Source organism: Bidens hawaiensis, unplaced genomic scaffold (genome assembly GCF_021521415.1).
Source record: "Bidens hawaiensis isolate Kalapana, Puna unplaced genomic scaffold, B.hawaiensis_p1.1 tig00010132_1, whole genome shotgun sequence".
Taxonomy (NCBI): domain Eukaryota; kingdom Viridiplantae; phylum Streptophyta; class Magnoliopsida; order Asterales; family Asteraceae; genus Bidens; species Bidens hawaiensis.
The window spans coordinates 4,278-17,701 of record NW_027491767.1 but is presented as its reverse complement, the minus strand read 5'-3'; the positions used below and the strand labels follow the sequence as shown (position 1 = coordinate 17,701).

General features: G+C 38.1%; 2 protein-coding genes across 2 annotated transcripts; both read left to right on the top strand.

Moving 5' to 3' along the window:
- The first annotated feature begins 561 nt into the window (after window positions 1–561).
- On the top strand, window positions 562–1,803 carry LOC143534334 (uncharacterized). The gene has a single exon (XM_077028844.1). The coding sequence runs from the start codon at window positions 712–714 to the stop codon at window positions 1,801–1,803; it is 1,092 nt and encodes a 363-aa protein (XP_076884959.1). The 5' UTR covers window positions 562–711.
- Window positions 1,804–8,717: 6,914 nt separating this feature from the next.
- Window positions 8,718–10,188, top strand: LOC143534306 (thaumatin-like protein). The gene is made up of 2 exons (XM_077028818.1): window positions 8,718–9,109; window positions 9,728–10,188. Exons 1-2 carry the CDS (start codon window positions 8,721–8,723, stop codon window positions 10,068–10,070), a joined length of 732 nt encoding a protein of 243 aa, XP_076884933.1. The 5' UTR covers window positions 8,718–8,720; the 3' UTR covers window positions 10,071–10,188.
- Window positions 10,189–13,424: the final 3,236 nt, after the last annotated feature.

The following is a 13,424-nucleotide window of genomic DNA, read 5'->3' as shown; positions in this document are numbered from 1 at the left end:
CACCGAAATTAAATTGACCAAGTTATATGTTTTAAGAGTAATTCATTATAAATTCATTGAACACTCGTTTTATATGGTTATGTGTTCCGGGCTAAACTAAATAGTTTATATCGTCCGTCGGTGTCACGTAGGCAATAATTTTTAAATAACTAATCATCTAATTATCATGTTATGGCTTAACTAGAATTAAATAAAATAGAGAACAAAAAAGGTTTGATTGGTTGTTAGTGAATGGTACCCACTTAAATTCTATCAAAGTAGCGTTAGTTGGTTAACGGACATAAGATATGGGCGGGCGTCTTTTTGCTTGTTGTGGACTTGTGGACGTTAGCCTACAACACTCAGTCTTACAAAAAGAATATTACGAAATGTGATTGGTTTAAGAAATCGGTTTGACTAAGTTTCTTTAGTATTTTGGATAGAATTAACAAGTCGTTTTTGTACTTCCAAGTTGTCCCACATGCGCTAGCTAGCTCTCTCTTTCTCCACTATATATACAACCTACATCATCAATGAGCATATCCATGCACAAATTTGAAATTACACAAACTCACCTTTAACTCTCCCATCTCTTTGGTTTCTAAATTACATTCTTCTTCAACTTTCATAGCTCTTTAGAAAGTTTTGCATCAATTGCAACATCCACTAGTTTGGACAATCCGATAATTATACATTACAAAGTGTCATAATCGCCAATAATTTTTAACTAATATGGAAGAATTGAGTTGGTTCAATCATCATCAACAAGAAATAGAAGAAAGCCTCAATTTTGGATCGGATAATATCTTCTTGAACCCGATCCAAGACCTTCCAAAACCCGATTATGTAGCCTCGAGTTTTGGTTCCGCTAGTCAATATTGGCGTCAAACAATCGCTATTAATAGTTTACACGAGGAGAAAAACATAATTCCCCTCACCACCACCACCACAGTAAAAAATCCTAGGTCCGTCACTACAAATAACAACCCTAGTCAATATTACCATCAAACAACACCTGTCAATATTTTACATGAGGACAAAAACGTAATTCCACTCACCACCACTGTCTCAATAAAAAGTCCTGAGTCCGTCACTACAGATAGCGATACTTATACATACACATCGCGTGATTACGAAGATGACATTTCCATTATTTTCTCAAATTACCAAAACTTATCTACCAACATTACCAAAAACCCTGGTGACGTCACAAAACCACCAGATGACGTCATCTCTTCTCAATGCTCATCTGACAAAAAACCAAACAACAGTTCCATGTTTTTCAACAACGTTCCAAGATTCAAGAAACCCAGATCAGATCCGGTCCAATCCACGTCATCCGGTATCAATTTCCGGCAGAAAACAGAATATAATGAATATTCCGGCGAGACAATGAAGGAGATGATATACAGAACGGCAGCTTTCCGGCCGGTGAGTTTTTCCGTCGAGGAGGTGGTGGAGAAGCCACGGAGGAAGAACGTGAGGATATCAAGTGACCCACAGACGGCGGCGGCACGACGCCGTAGGGAGAAGATAAGTGATCGGATTAGGGTTTTGCAGAAACTGGTACCCGGTGGGAGTAAAATGGATACTGCTTCTATGCTTGATGAAGCTGCTAATTATTTGAAGTTTTTGAGGTCACAAGTGAAAGCATTTGAGCAAGTTGGATATGGTACAAGTGGTAATGCATATAGTGTAAGTGAAAATGTTGTTAATAATAATAATAATAATAATGTTGTGTTAGGGTTACCTTTTCCCATGCATAGTAATCCTTTTTTACTACCTTATTATCAACGGGTTTACGATACGGTGAGACCCTCATGAAACACTTGTACGTAGTAGAAAGTGTACGGATTTAGGTTTACGTTCAGTGACTAATGTGTTTATAAAATTTCGTTTGTGTAGTTATAGAAATTCTTAAACTATTATGTATGTGTTATGAATTAATGTTTTGGGATACAAGACGAGTAATTGTAAAAAAAAAAGTTAATCGAATGATGTATATATGTTTGTATAAAGATGGTTACGTGCGAGGAGTCGTTACTATTAAGTACTATAGATATAATCTTGACAATGAGCGTTATTCTCGTCTTGGTTGGTTGACGTTGACGATGGAGGTTGACGCGTATGCCTAGTCTAATGATTGGATTTGGATTATATAATAGGGACAGTTTGCGTGTTTGATGTTTCTGATCAAATTAGTTACGTATGTATAGATAATTTACGAGAAAATATACATATGTATTATGTGATTCTTTTACTTTTCTATGAATTATAGATTCTGCCTTTATGTGATAACTTTTTAATCTTCATTATAATAAATAACGAATTATCCTGATATTTATGTTATTGTTTTGTATCTTATCTTTATTATTATTTTTCTATGCTTGATTGCTTTCAAATAAATAGAGAGGAAAACTAGTTATCATCATATGAGCCAAACTCTGATGACATTAGAGGCTTGAAGCCTTGAACTCGTATTGAACCATCTATTCAAGTATGCTTTCTCAAGCCCATTTCTTCTCTCTTTTAGGCTAGGCCCATATAAGTCTGCCTTTAATAACTTGGGCATTTGCCTAAAGCTGGATCGTTAAAACATTCATAATTCACAATGCTTCCACGTACCACATGTATCCGTATTTAAGAGCATCCAATCTTACTTTTTCTAATAAAATATTTATTTTCTTACTTGCTACATTTTATCTTTTTGTAACATGGGTATGAAAATATGAATCATCCATTGCTACAAAACAAAAGTTACACTCGGATAGTAATATTTCTAATAAACACATTTTGTTTTTAATTATGTGAATCTCACATTGATTCATACTATTACAATAAAACGTTGGGCAAACAAATAACAAGTTTCGTTGTAGCCTCCTTTTGAATAACAAACCGAATTAAAAACAAAGTTTTGGTTCTTAGGAGCCAAAAAATTTATATGCACGACCCGTTATATTCTTTTCATAAACTCCACATTCTTTGGAGCTAAGAAACCAAATGTATCGAAAGCAAAAATAATATTCACGTTTTAATTATGTTAACACGCTTTCTCATGTTTTGCAACTTTGTTACCTTTTTCCGCCTTTAGCACAGCCTGAACCGGAATATTGACTTATATACTAGCCAAATGAGCGAGTGAGCACTCCAACTAATGAGCGGGCTTACTTTGACTTTGGCTAGGCTCGTTTAGAAACTATGTCGAGCCAGCTCTAGTAATATTCCATATGTTAATGGAACCTTTTTACATGATTGTATTAATAATAATACATGTTAACAATTATACATTAAAAGTTTATATCTTGTGTCTAGTGTTTTTTAGTTAAATCAGTAACATGAGCCTAGATATTTTTATATTTGTGAACATGTGAGTGAGAAAAAGAGAAAGGGTTAGATAAGATGGGAACAGAGGATGTTGAAAAAATCCAAAGGGTTTGTTTGTGGATGCCAGTAAAAGAGCTGCAAGATACAGTGACTGGTCACGTGACCACCCCCCTTTGATTTGATTAATTCAATGGGTGTCAGCCGATTCCACTGCACACATGTTCGTACGATCCCTATATCAAATATAAATACTAAATAACAAATTATACAAACTCTAAATATTATTATTAAGTTCCGGGAAAAAGACTATCTTCAACATTACGACATAAACAATGACGAAAACGTGGTGAGTGGGAACGGGAGAGGAGGAGAGCACGGGCATCGGCTTTTTTCACTACGCATGATAGAAGCCTTAAGTTACATTCAATGAAATTATTCATTCAATGAAATCAATAAAAGCCTTAAGTTAGTATGATATGTTGTGACATGTTTATGTGTTCAAAACACTAAACAATCTTTTGCTCTTTGGACATGTAGCGTTTTGTCATATCTTTTTGGTTAATATATACTTACAGCTAGCTGTTAAAAGGCATGTGTTTGCATACTATTACACGGTTGTATTATTTGTTAGTTTTGAATGATTATTTGTGTCAACTTTTTTGTATTAAATTTTTTGCACATTATGTGTTTATAGCACATTATAACTGCCTAACTACATTTGCTCAATTATCCCAAATTGGTGCAAAGTGTCTAAGGTCACAACTACCATTAATCGTAACCCACACACCTTTAAAATCATGTGAAGAAACGTGGATCGACTCACTGGTAGACGATCTACTTTCCTCGGGTGTGATTATGCTATTTCACCGATGGTTCTCTTGGATCTGGATTCTTCCACCTACAAAATGAACAGCACCGTAAACTTACCCCTCAGAAAGGGACAGGGGGGTCCTCTTTGGGGTAACCCTCCGGTGTGAGAATAAGAATTTGTAGGAGAAGATAATAATATGAGAGTAAGGGAATTGGAGTGTATTGCTTAATATAGCTGAATACTGTGTAATTGGATGTGCCTCTCCTTGTGGAGTTGATGTGGTATTTATAGTGCTAGGGTTTCCACTGATTGGGCTCAGACCCAGTTAGGGCCTTATTGGCCTCCTCCAATTGCTTTGCGCCACTTGTCCTTGGGACACCTGGTGCTTTTTCATTGGTTATAATCACGTGGTAGCACATGGGTTTTGCTGAGTTGTCCATCTTTCATTGGCAGCTGTCAACATCAGCATATTCTTATTCCTTAAAAAGATACCTTCTGGAAGGTTGTCAGACGTGCACAATCAAGGTTGCCCTAATCCTGATTTGGATAAGGACGAGGTTGATTATGTGCATGTGTGATACGCGCCTATCCTGAGGATGCGCGAGGTCTTCTCTTTATTCTCACGCGCAGATGTTTCATGCGCAGATGTGATATGCACAAGCATGTGATATGCGCCACGCGCGGATGCGCCACGCGCAGATGTGATATGCGTGAGCATGTGATACGCGTGAGCATATGTGATGCATGAGCATATGTGATGCCTGAGCATATGTGATATGTGTGAGCATATGTTATATGCGCCATGCGCATAGGTTTTGGCTTTGTGCCTTCATAATGTCTTGATTTCAAGCCTCTTGTCTATATCTTGTGGGTTGACCCGCCTCGCTCGGTGTTGAGGCGGGTACATACCTCTTCAAGCCCCCCCAGTCTAATGTGTGTCTTGTCTCGCGCGAGCGAGGTAAGATAGATATTAGACTTAATAGTTTGCTCTTTTAATAGGGTTTTGTCTTTTTCTTCTTATTACTCATCGTTGCGCGAAAATCTATCCTTTTAGTTGAAAACGAGTCTCCCTGTACGTGGTTGGTTATTGCTGACATGCGTCAGTGATGGAGACGTGTCAGACTTTTCGTGTGCTCGAGGTGCTACAGTTGCCTTTCATGTCCCCTCACATAGTGTCAGGAACACGTGTCGCGCTCGCGTTGGTCCGTACCTGCGAGTGGTGGCGCGTGAACTCTGGCAGCACCTGTATCGTTTCTTTTCGTGTCCCCTCCCACAGTGTCAGGGACACGTGTCGCGCTCGCGTTGGTTTACACCTGCGAGTGGTGGCGCGTGAAGTCCGATCAGTACCAAATTTTCTCTCTCCTGGGCCTATAAAAGCAAGCCCTTAGAGTTTTAATCCTTCATCTTCCTTGTTTATTCTGAGCTCTTTTCTTTCTTTCATTCTATTCCGATTACCTGTCTTCTGCTTCCAGATCTCTGTTCTTTAGAAGCATCCCTTGTTCGATTTTATAGTTGTATGTCTGATAGCTCAGACAACACAATCTCCCTTATCCATCGCCGTGTGAAATCGTTAGTGATGTCTACGTTGAAGAAGACCGGCAAGGGGAAGAGGGCTGCTGAGGCCTCATCGGAGGAGGTAGGGAGGACCAAGGCAGTGAAGAAGTGGGATGAGATCCCCTGCAAACTGAGGGAGGCCGATTTTGACAGCCTTATCGCCTCTCAGGGTTTTCTCCCTGAGTATGGCTGCATGCTGCCGGCGGCCGGGCAAACGGCGGCGGACCCGCCCACCAGCTATATATCCCTTTATTGCCATTTTTTCACCCACTGCAACCTTCGTCTCCCGATGACAAGGTTTGTGGGTGCGCTGCTTAAGTTTTATGGGATTCATATATCCCAAGTCTATCCGTTTGGACTCGTGCGCATGACTCACTTTGAGTTCATGTGCAAATCTCAGCGCGAGGAGCCCACCCCTCGGCGCTTTCAGTTTTTTTATAAGCCCAAGATCCAAGATTCTTGGTTTTCATTTATTCCTCGCAGTCAGAAGGTCAAGTGCTGCACTGTTTCATTCAAGAGCCTTCATGACTGGTCTGAGAGATTTTTCTATATCAGGGCTGGTGTGATCCCCATCCGCATGACCATGCGCACGATCTCTTCTGCGCCTGCGGATGTGGGTGTCTTCAAGAACCCAACTGGCGCCTGGGTAAAAAAGTTGACTGCCGAACCATCCCCCGCCAAGAACATTTGCGAGGAGGCGCTGGTGGGGGTTGGTATGAGCAGGAGGTGGGCGGACAGCGCGACTGAGCCCGTTATCCAAGTTGACGGCTTGTGTAAGTTAATCTCATTGCCTTACTTCTGCGCGAATATAATTCGTTTTGCTGATATCATTTGACTTGTTTTGTGCAGTCATCAAGTAGTATGTCCACGCCGCCTATGATGAGCATATGGAGGGTGGCTCCGTCGCGCTGGGCGCTGGGGAGGTTGGCTTCCCCGATCGCTTTGATGACATGTTCATCCCTGTTGATCTGGGATTTCTCTTTGACAGCGATGCGCCTGGTAAGCCTTTGTACTTATGCTTATGCCTTTATAATACCAGATTTGGCTAACCTTTCTGTTGCGTGTATTGTAGACGCGCTTGAGAACTACGAGCTGGAGCTCGCGGAAGAGGAGGAGGAAGAGGAGGCGCCCCAACTAAAGCGTAAAGCTAAAGGGAAAACTGGCGCAGGGGCCAGTAAGAAACAGAAGAAAGATGATGCCACTGTTGTTCAGGATCCTCCTACTCAGGCGAAGGGACTTGAGAAGACCCAGGTGTTTACCACCAAGTTTTCCTTGTCTTCCCTGCCTCAAAAAGTGGGCAGACCTCCTGTCCATACGAGGTATGGTGCCGCTACCTCCTCCCTTCGCGCGGCGGAAAAGGGAAGCGGCGTTGCGCCTGCCGTTTCCTCTCCGACAGGTATACTTTGCTTATCCTTTATGGTTCTATGAGCGCGATTCTGATAGAATTACTAATGAATCTTTGCTCACTCAAATGTTTGTAGAGCCGGCGACCTTGGTGGATCAACCTCAAGCGCAACAAGATGCCGAGGCTGCGCCGGAGGTCGCTTCGAAGTCCCCTGTTTTACCCTCAAAGGGGAGAATGGACTTCATGGCGATGTTTAACTCGCGAACGGCGTTGCGTCAAGGTATGTATTGCACTTTTATTTTCTGACTTTTTTCTTTTAGACCAAGTCATGAACCATTTCTTTTTGTTGATTTTTTCGTAGGAGTCATAGCTGGCGTACAAGCTGCTGGCGGCACTTCTGGCGCCGGTGCCAGCGCCGTTGGTTCTGCTCCTGCTCCTGCAAGCACTGAATCTCCCCTCATCGGGATTACTAAGGAGCAGGAGGCCGTTTTACGCGCCGACCTGGCGGCGTCGAGACCTCCCTCACCTCCTCCTGCGCACAGCCCTCCTCGCGAGACTGATTTTGGTTCTAGGTCGCAGGAGAAAAGGCCTGTTTCAGAGGAGGATGAGGAGTTTGAAGTTGAAGACTCCGACGGCGGCCGCGCCAGCCCTGCAGCGCCACGAGATTTTCCGGCGCAGTCTTCTCGTGGGGCTGGCGCGATACCCCCGGGAAAGATGAAGAAACGTAGTCCCAAAAGATCATCGAAAATCCAAGATCTCTGATGCATGTAGAGAATATGGGCTGCTGTAATATATATAAAATACATAAAAAGTAAAGCAATTTAAAAAATTTGCCCCCTAGGAGTGTCGCCCACCTTGCCCTTCCTCAAAACGGCCTCTGGTTGTTTGGTAACAATCAAATTACAATTTACAAACGTGTTAATTTGATTTTTATCTCGATGGGCCCCAATGAAAACATTTTCTCTAATCCATGAGATAAAAAGTAAAAAACCACAACTTCAAAATGTTTTAATAAATGTAAGGTGTAAGTGTATAATGTGGTTGTAAAATCCAGTCAAGACGCTAATTAATTATCAATCAGTACTTCTCATTGGTCAAAATCGATCAACTAAAACTTTGGTTTATAAAACTTGATATATAAATATAAGGTGGAGATAACGTACAATAATCCCTTAACGTATGATAGGTACGCGACACGCTCAAAGGCAAAAAATACTAAAACGCTCAGCCAAAAAACTAAAAAGCTAAAAAACGGGGTGAAGAAAAATAAAAATTGATTGATTAACGATACAAAACTGTTTATTTCGGTAAACCAGTGATTGATCGGATATATATTGACGATTTCAAGAACTTATGATGTGATTTTATGGATCGATTTCATAAAAAATAAGTATTATTGTATTCTTGTACATTAAGTAGTTATTGTACTTTATCTTTTCTCTGTAATTATATATGTAATCGTTAGTCCCAACTCACCTTTCAAATAACATCTAACGAGTTCTACGGAACTTGATATCACACCACAGAGAAAAATGAATGCAACACATGATAAAACACACTACATATAATATTTTAAAAAAATATAAATGTAACCGATAGTGGCTAGTGGGTAAGAAACATAAAACATAAAATCCAACGTTAAATAGTGTGAAAGTATCCAACATTATTCGAGTTAGCATTTACCACACTCATCACTCTCTCTACACAATGTCTTCTAACTCCATCTTCACCTTCTTCATCATCTTCCTAATCACCATCCACGTCATCTCTGGCACCACCATCACAATGATCAACAAATGCACCCACCCAATCTGGCCCGGAATCCAACCCGGGGCGGGTCACCCGGTCCTTGCCCGAGGCGGGTTTAAACTCCCACCCAAAAAGTCTTACACACTTCGGCTCCCTCCCGGCTGGTCTGGCCGACTCTGGGGCCGGGAGGGTTGCGCCTTCGATGCCTCCGATCGCGGGAAGTGCGCGACCGGAGACTGCGGAGGCGCCCTTTTTTGCAACGGGGCCGGTGGAGCCCCACCTGCCACGTTGGCTGAAATCACGCTCACTGCGGAGCAGGATTTCTATGACGTTAGTCTGGTTGACGGGTAATGTACCATTTAGGTTCACTTCTTATTATAATAATGTTAATGTCAAATAAAGAATGTATTTTATTTTATAAATTTATATCAGGGACGAGCTCAGTACCGATAAATCCGAAAAATCGCAAAAACTGTGTCGGTATTGAAAACTTCGATATCAGACTATCAGTACCTGTTACCATTTACTCACACTGATATTTTATAGTATTATACCTTATGTGAGGCTTCCAATAGAGTCTACATTTAACTAGAAAACTCGTATAATTGTATAAACCATTTTAAAACACTAATTTTATTTTAATTTCTTGTATCTTATACAAGATAAATATATATAGATTACGATCTACATATAATTTTTTAATTTCATGTATCTAAAGATATATTCATGTACTTTTTGTTTTGAGAAAATATTAATAACATATAAAAAGAGAAAAAATAAAAAAATTTAAAATAGTGTTGAAATGTGGTTTTCACGTGTTTTTAAGTATTTTAGTGGTTTTTATTTAAAACATTTTAATATCGTATACATAAAACGAGTAAATATAAGTAAATAAAACTCACCAAACTATAAATATATAATTATTTGCATATAATGTTATTAAAAATCACTACATTTTCTAACAGGTACAACCTTCCAATTGCTATAACACCTTTTAAGGGAACCGGAAAATGCATGTATGCAGGGTGCGTTAGCGATCTAAACATGATGTGTCCGGTGGGTTTACAAGTGAGGTCACACGACAAGCGACGAGTGGTGGCGTGTAAGAGCGCGTGTTCGGCGTTTAACTCTCCTAGGTTTTGTTGTACCGGGAGTTTTGGTAACCCTCAAACGTGCAAACCGACCGCTTATTCGAGGATATTTAAGGTCGCTTGTCCGAGAGCGTATTCGTACGCGTACGATGACCTGACTAGCATTGCCACTTGCACCGGAGCTAGCTATTTGCTTACTTTCTGTCCTCACCATTGATGAATTAATTAAACTGTTATTATAGCTTTTAAATTTTAGCTAGTTGGATCTTTGTGGTTTTGAGTTATGTTTTTATGGATTCTCTATATTTATTATATCTATGATATGTTATGGTGTTGTGTTTTCAGCTTGTCTTTTATGCTTTGGATTCTAAAAAAGCAAATAAGCCAATAGTTTAATATTGTTTTTTCAGATCTCATTCTTGTTGCAATCAAATCTTAAAGCAATTTCATTTTGGGCATTTTGAGTTGTGTGTTAGGCTACATGTTGTGGGCATTAATTAAATAACCTCACCGGCGTCAAAGCCTTGTCATCGCCAAACGCCAAGACGAGCTTGTGAAAGCTGGGTGTTAAACCCATTGACGCCAACCCATTAACTCTCTAGTTGTATTAATGAGATGAGGTCCATCCCAAACCAATAAACAACACTTTTTTTCTATTATTAATTTTTTTTAGTTAAACTATGAGGTTGCTATATGATAAATTACTTAATGCTCACTACTTATATGATAGTGACAGAGCCGTCTTCGAGAATCGTCAAAAAGCATTTGGGCTGAATGCGAGAATATATTTGGGCCTTAAGTAAAACACAATTTCAAAATATAAAAAGTTATAGAGTATTGTATATGCTTTGGATTTTGGGTATGGACTTATTGGATACTATTTAAACTAAACTTTTGATTGAGCCTAATACAGTTTTTTAAATATATATATATATAGGTATATAATTTTTTTAAGGCATATATATATATGCCTTTTTAAATATATATATATATATATAGGCATATAATTTTTTTTAAGTTTTCGAGCCTATATGATAATGGGGCCTAAGGCGGTCGACCTCCCTGCCTCCCCATCCTAGACGGCTCTGGATAGTGACATAACATTCATGTTATATAATTTTTAGTTACAAATCTTATGGACACTCTATGCTGTCTAGATTTAATATACCTATGACATGATATGGGGTTGAGTTATGGGCTTGTCTTTTATGCTTTGGATTCTAAGAAAGCAAAAAGTAATGTGTTTTTAAATTGAAGATTTGAGTTTGTACCTTTGCGTGGATGGAGACATAAATGTTTTGACTGCTTTTGGTAAAGTATTCTGAAACCCTAAATATCTGGAGTTTAAACGGCGCCGTTTGTAGGATGATATGGTGGTGGACTAACGGCTTCTTGTTGTTGAGTTCTTTCGGCCCATTCATTAGGCCTTGATAAATTGAAGATTTGTTAACATATATATACTTTGGTTGTAGTAAGGGTGTAACTATAAACGACTGGAGCGTTTGTAGCGTAATACGGGAAGCTCAAGCTTAGTATGAGAGTACTTTTTCATGTTCGTGCTCGATTCGTTATTATTTATCATTTTATATTCTCAACATACTTGTAAATCTCTATAATTGATTTTATTTATATTTACAGTCTTATTTTTTACATATTGCGTCTTGTATATTATCTAACCTTTTCATCTTTATATAAAATAATAATTACATTGTAAACATATATTTGACATAAAATAAAAAAAATATACAAGAAATAGCTCCAGGCTAGCGAGCCTACTTGAAATTGATAAATGAAACTTGAGTACGTTTAACAAACACACTTAATTCTTAGCTTAAGCTCATTTAAGCTGAACAAAGTTATTACTTTTAGTGAACCAATCATAATTATCTTATGACCGGTTTGGACCTTTTACACCTCAAATTCTAGTTAAGGGACCGTTGAAATAAGGCATGTGTACTTTCAAACACAAGTCGTTGGTTAACTTGTTTTGTTTTGTTTTGTTTTGTTTTGTTTTGTGTTTCATGTTATATATTGAGACTAGAGTGATGGATCTGGCCGTCTGATTGTGGGCTATAAGCCTATAAGAGTATAAGAGTTGTTGATTATCGGTCTTAATTTGGGCTAAAGCTAACAGTTGGGCTCAGGACCCATTGTGTCACACATACGAGAGAAGGCACATAAGTGTTTGGTGAAATGAATCAATTCGTCTTGTTCTCTTCGAAGGACCGTCTAACTGTCTAAGTTTCATCACCTTCTCTATTCTTTCGGTTATTCATTTTGGTGAATATGGAAGGACCTAAGTTGACAAGTCAGCCAAGTTGGTTTAGTTTTCAAATTGTAATATATGATTATTTGAGTCAATAATAAAGTGTTATAAAGTGTTTAATCGATCATATGCCTTGATATTCCTCTTCTAAACTGTATTTTTATCGTTATGTTCTTGATCATCATTTTGTGATTAGTATGATGTTTGTCTTAGTTTGAGTTGTTTGATGTTGTTTGGGTTGGTATTGTGTATTAATTCGATTGATTTTTTTTCTTGTACCGTTGTATTTGGATCTGTAAAACTTAACTTGAAGCAAAAAGAAAATGTTGTATTTGGATTTGTAAAAAGTTGTTTTATTTAAAAGTAATCAGATTTTTAATTTTTTTAAAAAAAAAACGTTTTGTTGTTTTTTTAAATATAGTATTTTATTTTAAAACTTTTTTTAAAAAGAAAACATTCAAAAGACAAATAAATGTTTAAAGAAGGGAATATGACAAGTTTTAGGCGTGTTAGGAAATGGGTATGGCAAGTAAGAATGAATTACGTTTAGCCTTAACATTGTTCAATAGATGGTCATAATATTTGCTGGACATGGTTACAGTAGTGTAATTTTTAAAGTTACAGTTCACATATTTGTACGCCATAAGGTTAATAATGTGTTAGTTGATTTATTAGAGTTAATTAAATGTTAGTTGTAAAGTGTCTACATAATAATTCAGTTCAATTTAATATGTTGGTTGATTTATTGATATTATAATTTCCGTATTAAATGTTGTAATGTTTCGTTTTTTTTAACAGCTAAGTGTATTAAATGGAACCCATGACCATCAAAAGTTGTAATACCTCTTTAAATAACTTTTTTTGCCCTATTTGTAATACGTGAATTTTCCAAAAAAAAAAGGAAAAAAAAAGAGACCCGTCATCTCACTTAACCATTTGTTTTATTTATTCATGTTACATATATAATAAGGTTGGTCATGAATTTAGCTGCACGGGTCTTGAAATTTAGCGGTTTTTTTAATACTGTTTAATGAAAGACTTGTTATTGTATGTATTAGCCTAATTTTTAAAATTTTCATTGTCATGTTAAGCAGAATTGTATCAAGACCACCGTTATCCACCATGTTTGTGTTGTCAAACTGATGTACCACGGCCAACATTGCTATCATGTATGCTTTGTCGCCGATTAAGAAAATAAGTCGTCGTGATTTTGAAGACAACATTAAAAGATGTTCAAAACAGATCAAACATTTTACTTATGTAAGAAATAATAAATATCATAGTACAACCATGATCAAAGCCAAG